This window comes from Protopterus annectens, chromosome 3.part0 (genome assembly GCF_019279795.1).
Source record: "Protopterus annectens isolate FY-2018-M chromosome 3.part0, PAN1.0, whole genome shotgun sequence".
Lineage (NCBI taxonomy): Eukaryota > Metazoa > Chordata > Ceratodontiformes > Protopteridae > Protopterus > Protopterus annectens.
In genome coordinates, this window is record NC_056731.1 from 907,016,808 (window position 1) to 907,030,379 (window position 13,572).

Consider the following 13,572-nt stretch of genomic DNA (forward strand, 5'->3'; position numbering starts at 1 on the left):
TGTACAGGTTTTGGAGCAGTGTATCTGCATTTGTAGTCATTCCAATGACATTGAGTTTTACTTTGATGTGTGGAGGTGCATCTGTTTTAATATTTGTCTTTTTTCTTCCCAAGGTGATACAAAGGCAGAGGAAACTCAGACTTGGCATTACAGTGTTGGAACATAGGGCTAAAACGTTATTCTTTCTATTTGATTGATTCTTCAGGCTTCTTTTAGAGTGTCCTATTAAATTTTGTGAAAGAATTGGTGTAAAAGTGTTTCATTTTGTTGATAGTGATTAATGGATAATTTAGCTTTACAGAACTTTATTACACCTAGTATAAATTGTCTTCTGATACTTATTTGTATTTTTGTAGGTCTGGCAGTGATGCACTCACAAACAAATAACCAGTTAGATGTGGGGAATAATCCTAAAGTTGGCACAAAACGTTATATGGCACCAGAGGTTCTTGATGAATCTATTCAGATTGACTGCTTCGATGCCTACAAACGTGTTGACATATGGGCATTTGGTCTGGTTTTATGGGAAATAGCTAGAAGAACTTTCAGTAATGGTGAGACTTTGTTTAAGCTATTGGAAAATTAAATCCGTCAAAAAAAGCATTCTTACTACTCAACTCATAGATGGAGGCAGTTGCATATTTTGCCAATTAGAATGCTTAATTGCTTATGGAAAAAGCTACAAAGTGATATGTACACATTTAATTCATGTTGAGACCTAGTGCATGTTGCTTGGTTGATTAATGTCATACACCTTAAGCCACTTTATTTTTCATGTCTCTGTCAGAACTTCACATATGTATGTCCACAGTATTCCAGTTTTCACACTTGGCATATGTTACACTTTTGTCAGTTTAGTAATTTTGTATAACTGTTTTGTTGTCTCATATTGTGCCTTCATAGCTGATGCGCATCTAAGAATTCATGGTTGGTTATAAATCCAGATGTACATTCTGTGTTACAGTGCAGCTGACTTGGAATTTGTGCAAGAGCAAATCAGAACTAACTGGAGCATTTATATGGGTTTGCACTTTGATACCAGAAAAATGTGGTTTTTACTCAGACTTTGTTATACTGAGCCTTCCTTAAGCCACTGAAAAGATACCCGGTGCTCCCCTTGAGAAAAAAATGAACTTGGACCACCCTGTAAGAGAAAATAGTTAAACTGTGTTTCTGGAGTAGAGCAGCTTTGTATTATCATTAAATGAAATGTTTGTCTCAGTACATTAACTTGCTGGTATTCATTTATGATCGGGTCTCAATTTTTTGCTGATAGATTGATGTTCCTGACTGAAGTCACTGTTGCAGTATTGCATACAGATGGGTTATTGCCACTGATGTCTGGCCAGGGTACCAAAGCCTAAACCGTTCATAAACTATGTATCCGACATAAGACCTCAGTCCATGAGCACAGGGGTACATAAGTGGATATATGGGCATAATTCCTCAGAAGATCTTGCCATTAGCCTGAATGATGGTCTTGTACCTGTCAGTCTGATCTTCTCGTGGTTGTTTGTACCATAAGCCTTCATAAATTCAGGTAGATGCCCTGCTGTGGAAACCTTACTTTCTTATTTATTCTGTTTACATGTGAATTTATTAGACGTCTGCTAGTGGGGGAAAGTGTGAGTGTGGTAGGCAGATACCCTACTAAGACCTCTATTCTTTGTGCATTCTTCTTGGGCGCAAAGCACAGCTACAAATCTTGTTTCATTTGCCAGTACCCAAGACTGTGAGCTCCCATTTGTTGTCACTAAATACACTCCTAGAGACAAAACATCTGAATCAGTTGGCCCAGTTTGTGGGTGGCAGACTCTTCCACACCTGACTCACTGTCCGCACAAAAGAAAAAACTCAGAGGCCTACGGCTGATGTTCAGACTGCCCATTCAGTGTGCAACATACCCAATGTACTTGCAGAACACACAGTACGTCTTACCCTTCCTCAAACGCCCTCTGCCATGACTCTGTTGGAGGCCGTTATGGTGTCTGAGGGCTGCATGCCCGAAGTGACTGCTACTGCTGTGGAGAAGGGGAAACCATAGGTTGTTTATCTCAGAGGTCCTGGAAGGTATCCCTCAGATTTTAGTATGGGAAAAAATCCCAAGATTACTGATTGAGGTGCATTAGGGGTCAGAGCCTCAGTGCTTGGTCCAAACAGACGTCATCCCTAAGAATAAACTGCAAAAGACTAAGAATTTCCCCTCCCCAACATTCCAGGGAGAAAGAGTGGATGGACTTTTCTCAGAGGCTCTTCAAGGCCATTATGGTCCTTAAACCCGTTTCCTTTTCTTCTCCACCAACTCCACAGAAGATTACTGTGCAGCCTTTCTCAGAAGATGAAGAAGAGGCCTGACATTCAGATGATAATTCCTTATTCCATGCTCCTCTCAGATTCATTCACCTGGACAGGTGTCCTCAGATGACTCCTTGTCCCCTGATTCCCCTGTGGAAAAAGCATCTTTCCAAGAGACAACTTGTGAATATGATGAAACACTCTGAGTGGGGGTCTGAGCAAATCACTGATATCTAGAAAAGATATTACAACCTTTTAGAAGTGGGCACCTCACCCTTCTGTCAATCCAGTCTTGGATGCCTTTTTTGATGCTTTTGCATCCATGCGCTGTGCTCCAGACTCTCAGGCTTCAGTCCCCAGGTTGGCCTTAAAGATTCTATAGTGTTTTAGATTTGTTCAAGAATGTTGCAGCTGACTCTTCTGCCATCTCTTTAGCGTCAGATAAACATTCTAAGCTTCTGCCAGAAGCCAGCACCTTACCTAAGACAAGGACAGTAGGGCCATGGACAGGTGGGGAAAAAGTCCTATGCTTCCTGTTCCCTACTCTTCAGGGCCATTAATTATCAGACCAGCCTGACCAAATACCTTCTGTCTATCCTTGGCAACCTGAATAAGGTTGTTGTTGACATGGCAGGATCAGGCTCAGAACAGATTTTCTTTGGGTAATGAAATCACTCATGACTAGACATGTCAAAAATGAAGCTTTAATGCTGTTGAGGCCTCTTCCAGAGCAGCTGCTACTGGTTATTAAGAGATGGACCTGGTTATGCAGTCAGCTTCTCCCTGAAGATTTCAAGGCAAAGCAATTAGAGTCCCATCTTGATAGAGACCGCCTGCTCAGGACCACAGGTAAGCTAGTTTATTCAAGACCTTGCAAGAACGAGGCAAGACTATGAAGGACTGCAGACATATTATACTTGCATCTTTGCCCAGGTGCTAGATATATTACTCTGCCAAGTCCACTTCTTTTGTCAGAAGAAAGCATAGGCCTTCTCAGAAACATAAGAAGGCACCCAGAAAGAGATTTCCAGAAAAAAACTAAACTAGACCCCATATTTGGGAGGCCTCAGTTCACAGAAAAGTGAATGTGACTACCCCCCCTGCCGCCCCCCCCCCCCTTACCACCCTTCCCCTCTCCACATGATTCACTCTTTCCATTATAGACCGGGAAAGATCACTGCAGATAAGTAGGTATGCACCATCATTAAACAGGGTTACAGAATGTCCTGGGAGTCCTCCCTTTAAAGGCATTCCACCTCCTTCACACAACCAGTTGCATCTTCTCCCTCCCATTCTACAGGATTTACTTTCCCAAAGGCACCACAGAGCCAGTCCATCCTCAGTTTGTAAGAAGAGTATTTTACTCCAGGCTGCTCCAGATGCCAAGAAAAGGAGATCAATAGAGACTCTTAATGGACCTGTCTAAGCTCAACACCTTCCTCAAGGTACCCACTTTTAAAATGTTCTCTCTTCAGAATCTTTTTCCCTTTATTCTTCCAATGTCCTGTCTGGCATGTTTGGATTTTGAAGAATGCATACCTTCATATTCCCATACATCCATCTTGCAGGAAATTACTGAGATTCTCTAGTAGCTCATAAAATTTTCAGTTTTCTACTTTGTTCTTTGGGCTTTGCACTTCCCGAGGGTTTTCATAAAGTGCCCAGCTCTATTTAAAACGTTTTGCAGACTCTGGGAATACAGATATTCCCCTGCCTAGATGGTTTGTTTATGCAGGTTTCATTGCCTCAAACCCTAATGCTGCACATCAAGTTCATCTTCACCCCACCCCCTGAGCAACTGGGGTTCACTGTCAGTTTCAAAACGTCTTCCCTTCAGCCCACTCGGGACCTGTTTTTTTTGTTTGCAGATTAGACACAAAAACATGCATATCTTCCTGCCTCAAGAGAAGGTGCAGAGCGTCACTACTTGCTTTCAATTACTCTTGTCTCTCCAAGCCTGTTTTGTAAGGGAGATTCTCAGGGCACTAGGTTACATGGCAGCAACCATCCCTATGTTTCCATTTAACAGGCTGCATTAGTTCGAGCACTCTCACCCCCTGGATACACAGATTTCTCTCATACCTTCTGTCAAGATGTTGATCCTTTGGCAGGTGGCACAGGTGAACCTCAATCCAGGTGTACCCTTCAGGGTGCAGACTCCAAGTCAAAAGATGCACACAGATGTCGCCAAGGCTTGGGGAGCAGAGACAAGGACTGTCAAGATCCAGTGTTGCTGGCAAATTGAACTCAAGGTAGAGCACATCAATCTGAAGGAGATGAGGGTTCTCATTCAGGCCTTACAAATCTTTTCCCATATCTGGAAACCAGAACCTTTTAAGAGTATTCACGGACAGTAAACGGTACAAAAACAAATGAAGGACAAGATCCTACCAGTTGTGCAGGTTGGCTCATATTGTTTGAGATCTGGCCATGAAGGTGAACATGTCCCTTCAAGCAGAATGCATTCCCTCCCAGGACAGTGCCCTGGCACTCTCCCTCTATAGGTCCATCCAAGACACCTCTGACTCTGAATGGATGCTTAACAAAAGGGTCTTCCTAGACAGTCCACAAGTGGGATACACCACAGGTAGACTTATTTGCCTCCAAGAGCAACAAACCATGCTCTCTCTGTCTTTTCTGCATAAGGATTCCCTGTCGCCAGGCGTGGAGGACAGATGCCTTGTCTTTCCAGTGGGCAGGGAGTTTTTTATGCCTTCCCTCCACTTCTGTGAAACAAAAAATCTTAATAAAAATCCAGACTGAAAAGAAAGAATTCTATGGTGATTCCTTTGTGACCAAAGGCAACATTGGTTTCCCCTTCTCTATCTATCAGCCAAGGGCAATCACCACCAGCTACCCCACAAAGTGGCCTGATCACACAACGGAAGAACTTCGCTGCAACCTGTCATCCCTTAACCTAGCTGTGTGGACAATAGGATTCTATCTGTGACACCAGTTTTCTGAGGATGTGCTTTGGGTTCTCCCAAGAAGCAAGAATACCCACTACGTGAAAATCCTACATAACCGAATGGAAGAGATTTTCAATGTGGTGTCAAGCTAAACATCTGGATCCTGTAAAATGTGAGGTTCCTCATGTTTTATCTTATTTGTGTGAGCTCTTGAAAGGTGTTTTTGCATGTTCATCTATTAAAGCCCACCTTTCATCCTTCTCTGCCTGTTTTCCACTTCCTCTAGTTATGTCCAGGCTTGAGGTCAAGACAGTTTTTAAAGGGAGTCTTGCAGTTAAACCCTACAAGAAAACCTGTGCTTCCTATTGGAATCTCAACTGTGAGTTGGAAAAAAACACTCTGCCTCCCTTTGAGCCAGCTGCTTCCTCCTATCTCAAATTCTGCACCTGGAAAACCCTTTTTTGGTAGCTCTCACTTCTAGGTGGTCTTACCTCAGGCACTCATTGTACCTGAGAGTCCATCCCTCTTTCATGCATAAAGTGGTAAACAAGACATCCCTCAAGCAGGCCATTAACCTCCCCAACCTATTTTCCAACCCACAGAACAGGGGCAAAAGAATTCTACATTTCCTAGATGTATACAAACAGCTCATATTTTACCTGGACTAGACCACGTCTATTCACAAATTAGAACAACTGTTTTTCTTTCAAGTACTCTAAGCTGGGCCAGCCCATTTACAAATAGACTGTTGCTATCTGGATTTCCAAGTCCATTTCTTTCTGTTACACTTACCATGGCAAATCCTTGCTTTCTTTCTTAAAGGCTCATTCTTCTAGAGCAGTAGTGTCTTCTGGAGCTTTCTATAGGAGGATAGATTCCAGAATAATCCTAGAAGCAGCTGAGCACTGTAGAGTAGACACCATTTCCAAATCCTGGACTGCCTTTGCCAGGCCAGTCCTTTCTGACCTATTAGATAGTTCTCACAATTCTCACCCATCCACTTTTGCTCCCTTAAACTTTGTGAATTTCCCATCTGTTTGGAATACTACAACAGTGGTTTCAGTCAGGGCATACTACAGTTGTGTAAGAATTTACCGTAACAGTAGAGGTCCTACTGATCACCGTTGAAGTATTCCTTCTTACCAACCTCCCCCCTTCTTTCCATATTTATCCTTTAACTTTGCTGTCCTGTCTTTCAGCCTCCAAGACCAAGGGGAACTCTTCTTTTTTCATGTTTTTTCCCCATCTAGCTGTTTTCATCCCATATGTCTTTAGGTTGCTAGCTTTTAGCTGGTCTGAGGATTTTTCTCATGTATCCACTTATGTACCCCTAAGCTTTTGGGCTGACTTCATATGTCAGAAGTATGGCTTATGGAAGGTTTAGGCTTGGGTAACCTGGCAGGACATCAGGAATACTGCAACAGTGATCAGTAGGAAATCTGCTGTTATGGTAACTGTACTTTCCCTCCTAGAAACCATAACAAAAAATCAGCATTTAAGCACTTAACATTTTTAGACTAGCTGTATTTTTAGAATTTTTGGCTACCTGTGTGTTTTGTGTTTCTCCTGAAGAAAGCTGGGCTTTTCCAAGTAAGTTTGTCCTCACCATTTGAGAAATGCAGGTCTTTTTGAGTTTGGTCCAGGGGTGGCAAATCATTGTTATCAAGTTGTTTCTCTGTACCTACTGTAAAGTCTGCAGGAGAGATGGGGATTTAAGACACCTGCTCTGTACCAAACATTTTCTTTTCCCTTAATGTATTTTCTCTGTACAGAATTGTATTTACTTTACCATGTTTAAAAAAAGTGGTTTTATTTTTGTTGTTTCTACCCCTGGTAGCATTCTTTACTGTTCAGTTGTCTCAGTGTGTACACTTTGTTGAGTGTGAATTAAATCTTGTGATATTTTCTTTAGAATTTTGTCACTTTGACCGTTCGATAATCTTGGCCATCACCTTTTAAGAATTGTGGCTGAATAAAAATTCACACAGTAAGATATTTATTGCTCTAAGTTTTCATCAGGTCAAAGTTACAGCAGTATTCATAAAACAGTATGTCATTGAGCAGGCTGACATCTCCTGCATATGTTGCAGTCCTGTGTCCTAGGTAAAAAGGGCATCAGCCTGCACTATTGTCAGTTCTTATTTTTTCTTGGCTTAAAAGTCCACTGCCACCTTTTTTCTGCAGCATCAGTTCACTTGTTGATGTTTTGCATTTGGGTAAAGTTTTGTCTTGTCTTTGCCTTTTCTAGTTGAGTATGTCTCTAAAATTCAGTACTACTTTAAGGTTTGTTTGGGAGACAATTGTGGTTTCCAGGGATGCACTGTAAGAATTTAAAAAGCATTTTCTCAGCACATCGGAAAGCTTGCTGCCTTGCCAGGCCAAATGGGGTTCCACTTGCATGAGGTGGGTTTTCATACAGTTTTTTCAGGATCTGAAGTCTTTAGCTGAGGAACTGTTCCAGCTATGGCAAGTAGCAGCTAACGCGTCCCTGGTAACGCTTTTTGAGAAGGCAGAAAGAAAGATAGACTTAACAGGTTACTGAATGTAGTTAATTCATCAGTGAGGAAGATGACCTAGTTAGTGTATCATAAATGGCACCCATCTTTGGGTACAACTCAGATAAATGAGGTTCTGTTTCATTGGGTTCCCTAAAAAAATGTGTGTTGTTTGGGAGATGTTCTTACAAAAATGTGTGAGCTCTTTACATGAGGGATTAAGGAAATATAAAATATTAAAGAGAACCGCACCCACAAACTCAAAAACATGTTTATTTCATTGTGGCTTGGTGTTTCCTAGATTTTAACACCACTCTGGGACTAGTTACAGGTTTTTAAATATTTTTATACATAATTTCTGAGTCTGACCACATGGGGTCTGGCATCTTGAAGTAATTCTGATTGTTTAGTCTGCCTGTAGATATCCCACAATGCAATGCTTGGCTGTAACAAATATTACATCACGCAGGCATATATTGCTGACTTTCAGTCAGTTTTAAGTAACAGTGCATGCCATTCAATGACTACTTAAAACACAAAACAGTACAGATACCACAGAACAGGCTTTCAAAGTGCTTTTATAGCTGCTTCATTTTAGAATGGCTAAACTGCAGTCTTTTGTGAAGCCTGAACTGTACTAATTTGACTCATCTCCCATCCCACTTCACACCTAACTTCCCTAGGTGTCAAAGTGCTAAGGGTAATTTGAATGGTTACCTGCTGTGATTAACAGCTGACAGCAGGAGACTTGGCTCGTGTACGGTTTCCTTGTTCTAGCCTTTACTTTCAGTATGGGAAGGGGAAGGACCAGGGAGCTCTGACATCACAGCATGGGTGGGTTTTTAGGATTGTAGTTGTGATGTCAGTTTGGGAAGGGAAGTGGCCAGAAAACTACCGGTATTTAGTGGCCTTGATGACATCAGTGAATTGGAGACTGCAGCAGGGCGGGACAAACGTTTTTTGAAAGTGAAACCACCACAGTACAGTAAGGTACTGTTCTAGTGGAGAGAAACAGTCAATTTAAAATATTTTAAATGCTGTATTGTTGTTTATTCATATCAAGGGCAGTAAATAGGGAGAAAAAAGACAGAGAAGTTGAGCATTTAATAATAGAATCCCATTGTTGTCCTTTAAGAAAAGATCTCCTTGAGCTTGGAGGAATCAAAATCCATACACCTAAGAAACCAGACGTGTTCTTTAGGGTGCAGTAGATGTTACACTATCTTACCAAAATTCCTATTGCAAGAAGCAGCAATCTTTTCCAGGTACAAATAGATTGCCAAATGATAGGGAAAACAGAGTTCTGTTCCAATTTGTAAAAAGGTGTATATTTAAGTCATCATTGCCATCAGAGTGACAGTGTAGACAGGTAATATTGAGTACCAGTTGGGAATCTTGGAAGAAGTAGGAGATTTTTGATCAGAGATTCAGGATGAATTGCTCGGGTACCAAATCCTGAAACTTGTTCTACTCTCCAGGATGTGGGAAATCATATGATTAAGTGTGGTTACAATGAAGTAAGTCTTTAGAGCAGCAGTGCCATTTCAGTCATTAAGTCTCATGCCTGGCTTGGGATTCAAGCACTTAGCAGATATTAAAAGTGTGAACTCTTAAATTTCTCCTTGGGCACAGAATCCTTGTTTAGGGAAGCCCATGCTGGACATATTTAAGGAACTGTAAGAAAAATGCAGAGTCATGTTTTTTTACCCCCAGTTCTGCAGTAGAGCAGAAATTATTCTTCCAAAACTGGTTCCTCTTCCAGGTGCCAGTCTTAGGTTCTCCAGCCCAAAGCAAAGGTCTCAAGGGAAGTAGTTTTGGCAGGGAAAGAGCAAGGATAAAACTAGGGGATAGTCTAGAAGAGGTTCATACACTCTCTCTGAGCAATTATGGTTTTGGTTCTTTCCATGTTCCACGGCTAGCCCAATTTGGGAGGCAGTTTTAGCCACTTCATATAGGCCTGGTTGAAAATAATGTTGGGACAGCTGGTTGTTGAGCCATCATAAATGAGAGTCCACCTTTGTTGGGAAAATCGGTTGCATCTGGGCATGTTTCTTTTCAGCAGTTGCTAGACTTAAGGGAGGAGCTATCCCTGCAGTACCAAGTGTTAAGTGCAGTGAGTTCATAGGTAGGTACTAGGCTATCGGCCCAAGGGCCTACGCAAGCCTAGCCAACAAGGTTCCCTGGCTTACGCCACCCACAAAAGTTATTTTCCTGTGCCACTGTTGAGCAGAGACACAGAAGTGATCCCCGGGGTGTATTTCCTATTTCCCATCCACTCATCAAGATTTTTCTTAGAGTGCTAATGAAGAACTTTGCTTAACATAGATGGGTAGCCTGTTTCAGAGTATGGGAAGTCTCTGGGACAGGAATCTATCCCTCCAGCATGCCCTGTTTATTGTGGTGGATCATAGGCTCATAGGAGGTTACTAGGCTAATGACCCCAGGGCCCTTACAAGCCTAGCCAAGTTCAACCCATGTTCCCAAGGTAGTCTGGTTCAAGCAGACACTAAAGTCATCACTTGTTGCCCCTGTCCAATAGGGGAACCCCCGGGTGAATTTCCAGTTACCCATCCAATCGTCCAAATTATTGTTAAAAAGGACCAACGAGGGGCTTTATTTAACATGAATAGGAAGCTTTTTCCAAGGGTGCGGCAACCTCTGAGACAAATTTGTCTCTCCATGTCAAATACCGGGTTAAGGTGGGCGAGTGACTCATGTGCCATTTGACTTAAGAATGTGTAGCATTTCCATTAAAGCTTGGTCAGCGATTGCTGTATATGCAAGGCACATGTGAGCAGTCTGTATGATACAAAGTAAAGTGGCAATGATTTCATTGTGTCCGCATAAGACACATCTTGAATACCCTGAATTTTCTTTGTAAGGAACCTTTGTGGTGTCTGCAATTGTGGCAGGTGTATAGAAAGGAACATACCACAGGGAGCATTGTACTCTATTATTGGCCTGCCGAGGGAAGAGTACAGGGGGTGTTATAGCCTTTTTTTTTCTGGAGGCAATGCCCTTACCTTTGAGATGAGCAATATAAAATACTATTAAGACTATACTTTCAGGGATCATTTCTATAATTTGTTGTTAGAAAATGCCCTTCTTACCTTTGTGGAGACATGGTGACCGAAGTTAAGGTTGCTATCGACGGTGTGCCCAGATCTCTCACCCCTGACTGTGTGCTTTGGGTATTACTATTAATGTGGTGGTTTGCAGAAACATCACCCTTGCCGAAGGGGATGATGATGCATTTTTTTGCATTAAGTTTAAGACCGTGACTTTGGGACCAGTCATTAGTTCTGTGTAAGACCTTCTTGAAGGATGCTGACATCGCTAGAGGTTTCAGCGATCACACCCAGTTTGGAGTCATCGGCAAACTTTGTCAACCACAGTCCTTAGTTTTAGCCTGTACTTTGGAGAAGTAGATTCTGAACAGTAGGGGTCCCAGAACCAATTCCTGTGGAACACCAGTGATTACGGGTCTGCTGGAGGAGGAGTACCCTGTTTTGACCGTATGAGTTCTGTCAATGAGCCAGTTTGCAACTCACCTAACAATATATGGGTTGATACCCAGCTGTGTGAGTTTTGTAATGATGCCTGAGTGGGGGATTGTGTTAAAGGCCTTGGCTTAACTCTAGGTAAGCTGTATGCACAGATTTGCCTTCATCTAGGGCTTTGGTGATGGTCTCAAAGAAGTTCACCAAGTTTACCAGGCATGATCTCCTCTTGACAAAGCTAAACTGGGTGGGGTCTAGCGTTTGGGGATTTCCTATTTCTTTGTTAATAAGGTCCATGAGGATTCGTTCCATGGCCTTGCAGATAAGGCTGGTCAGGCTAATGAGTCTGTAGTTACCAGGTCCCTGGATGCACCCCGTTTGTGCAAAGGGATAACGGTAGCTGTTTTCCATTCCACTGGGACAAAGCCCAGCGGAACAAAGGTGAGGCAGGGTTCATACTGGAATGCGTGTGCAACCACTTAAACAGCTGCTTAGAAACTGCAGTACCCGACTTAACTAAACCCAGGTCTAGCCAGAAAAAACAGCCACCCTGGTGGACCCCGGCATAAATACACTAAATAACAGGAAGAAGAAATTTTTGTGTAGAAGTAAGTGGGAGGGAGCACAACAGAGAAAAACCCTCATTTGTCTCAACAGGTAAATCAGGGAACTAGTCAAGTCTTCAAAAGCTCAATACAAGACTGAAATAGGCTCAGAAGCAAAGGACAGCCACAAAGTATTTTTTAATTATGTCTGAAAACTCAGTATTCTGAGTTGGCTGTAGATGGCACTACCTATACTCAGCCAAAAGAAATAGCAAACCTGCTGGCCAATTAAATTCAGCTTATAGTTCACCCTCTCATCACCTTTGGTCACTTTTCATAGTGTAACCCCTACCAATCCTTTGTGTGTTATCACAAAAGAACAGTTCGTCACTGCACTCTCTAAATCTAGAAACTTAGCATCAGTGGACTCTGATAGTATCCCAGGGTGCCTGTTAAATAGCTTGAAACATGACCTAGCAGACCCACTCGGATCTCTATTTAACCATAGTCTCCAGACAGACTTTGTCCCAGTAGGTTGAAGGACAGCAACAGTTATCTCTCTGTACAAGGGGGGTACCATCAACTGACCCAGGAAACTACCAACCCATAACTCTAACTAGCCTCATATGCAAGACTATGGAAATGATAATCATAGACCTAATCAGCAATGACATAGGAAATCTCCAGACTCTAGATCCAACCCAGTTCAACTTTGTCAATGGCAGGTCCTGCCTGCTCAATCTGGTAGACTCTGAGAAGGTCACCAAGGTAGTGGATGAGAATAAGACGCTGCATACCACCTACCTTGACCTGGCCAAGGCATTTGACACAATACTCTACTCTGGTGTTATAAATAAACTCACAAAATTGGGCATAAACCTCTGTGTCATCCAATGGATAGCCAGATGGCTCATGGATAGGACAGATGTAGAGTGTGGGAATAGACATACATCAAGAAGCTAGTCACCAATACCGCAGGGCTCAGTACTGAGCCCCTCCTGTTTGGATTATACTTCTCAGATGTCAAGGCAAATGTAGATGACCTTTGGTTGACCAAGTTTGCTGATAACTCAAGTTGGGGAGCAATCACTGACTCCACAAACAACACTAATATCGTACAGAAAGGTCTGACGCAGAATAATGATTAGTATCAGAGCCATGGCCTCAAACTAAATGCAAAGAAGTGTGTAATAATACCATTTGGGAAATCAAATACCCTTGCAAATTACAACATTGATAGTGCCCCCCCCCTCCCAAGAGTGGACCTAGTGGTGAGAAATTTGTATACTTGGATAGTAATCTAAACTTTGACCACCCTGTGTCCACGGTGGTGAGGAAGTCCTATGTGGCTCAGCCTTTAAGTAAGGGCATGGCATCCAAATCAAAGCCTGTCACAGTACCACTGTGCTCTACCCTCATCACATCAATAATTGAGTATAGTGCATCCTTTGGCATATACCTCGCCAAGCACCTGTAACAGTTGGAGCATACTCGGAGGTTTCTCACCCAAAAAAATACAGGGTATAACTAACATGTCATATGTGGACCAGTTAAAAGCCCTATTACTGTATTCAATTTGGATCTATATTAACTAGTCGCCTGCTTAGGTTGTTGAATGCCTAAATGTCGACAACTTAAAATCGTAAACGTTTTTTTTTTTTAATTTGGCCAACGGCATTGTTTCCCTGTGTGGAAACAGCCGTTCGCACTTTTAAGTCATCGACATTTAGCTGTCGACATTTAGGTGTTCGACAACCTAAGCGGTCGATGATGTAATATAGACCCATTCAGTTTTCTACCCATTACTGAGGGGTGATCTGTGTCTGAC

At 42.3% G+C, this 13,572-nt stretch overlaps 1 protein-coding gene across 2 annotated transcripts in view; it reads left to right on the top strand.

Moving 5' to 3' along the window:
- The window catches only part of LOC122796618 (activin receptor type-1-like), a 446,478-nt gene that overhangs the window by 348,942 nt on the left and 83,964 nt on the right, over positions 1–13,572 (top strand). For both annotated transcript variants that reach the window (XM_044065233.1, XM_044065231.1), the window contains exon 9: positions 357–554. In XM_044065233.1, coding sequence (XP_043921168.1) covers positions 357–554 — 198 coding nt within the window. The remainder of the gene's footprint in view (positions 1–356; positions 555–13,572) is intronic.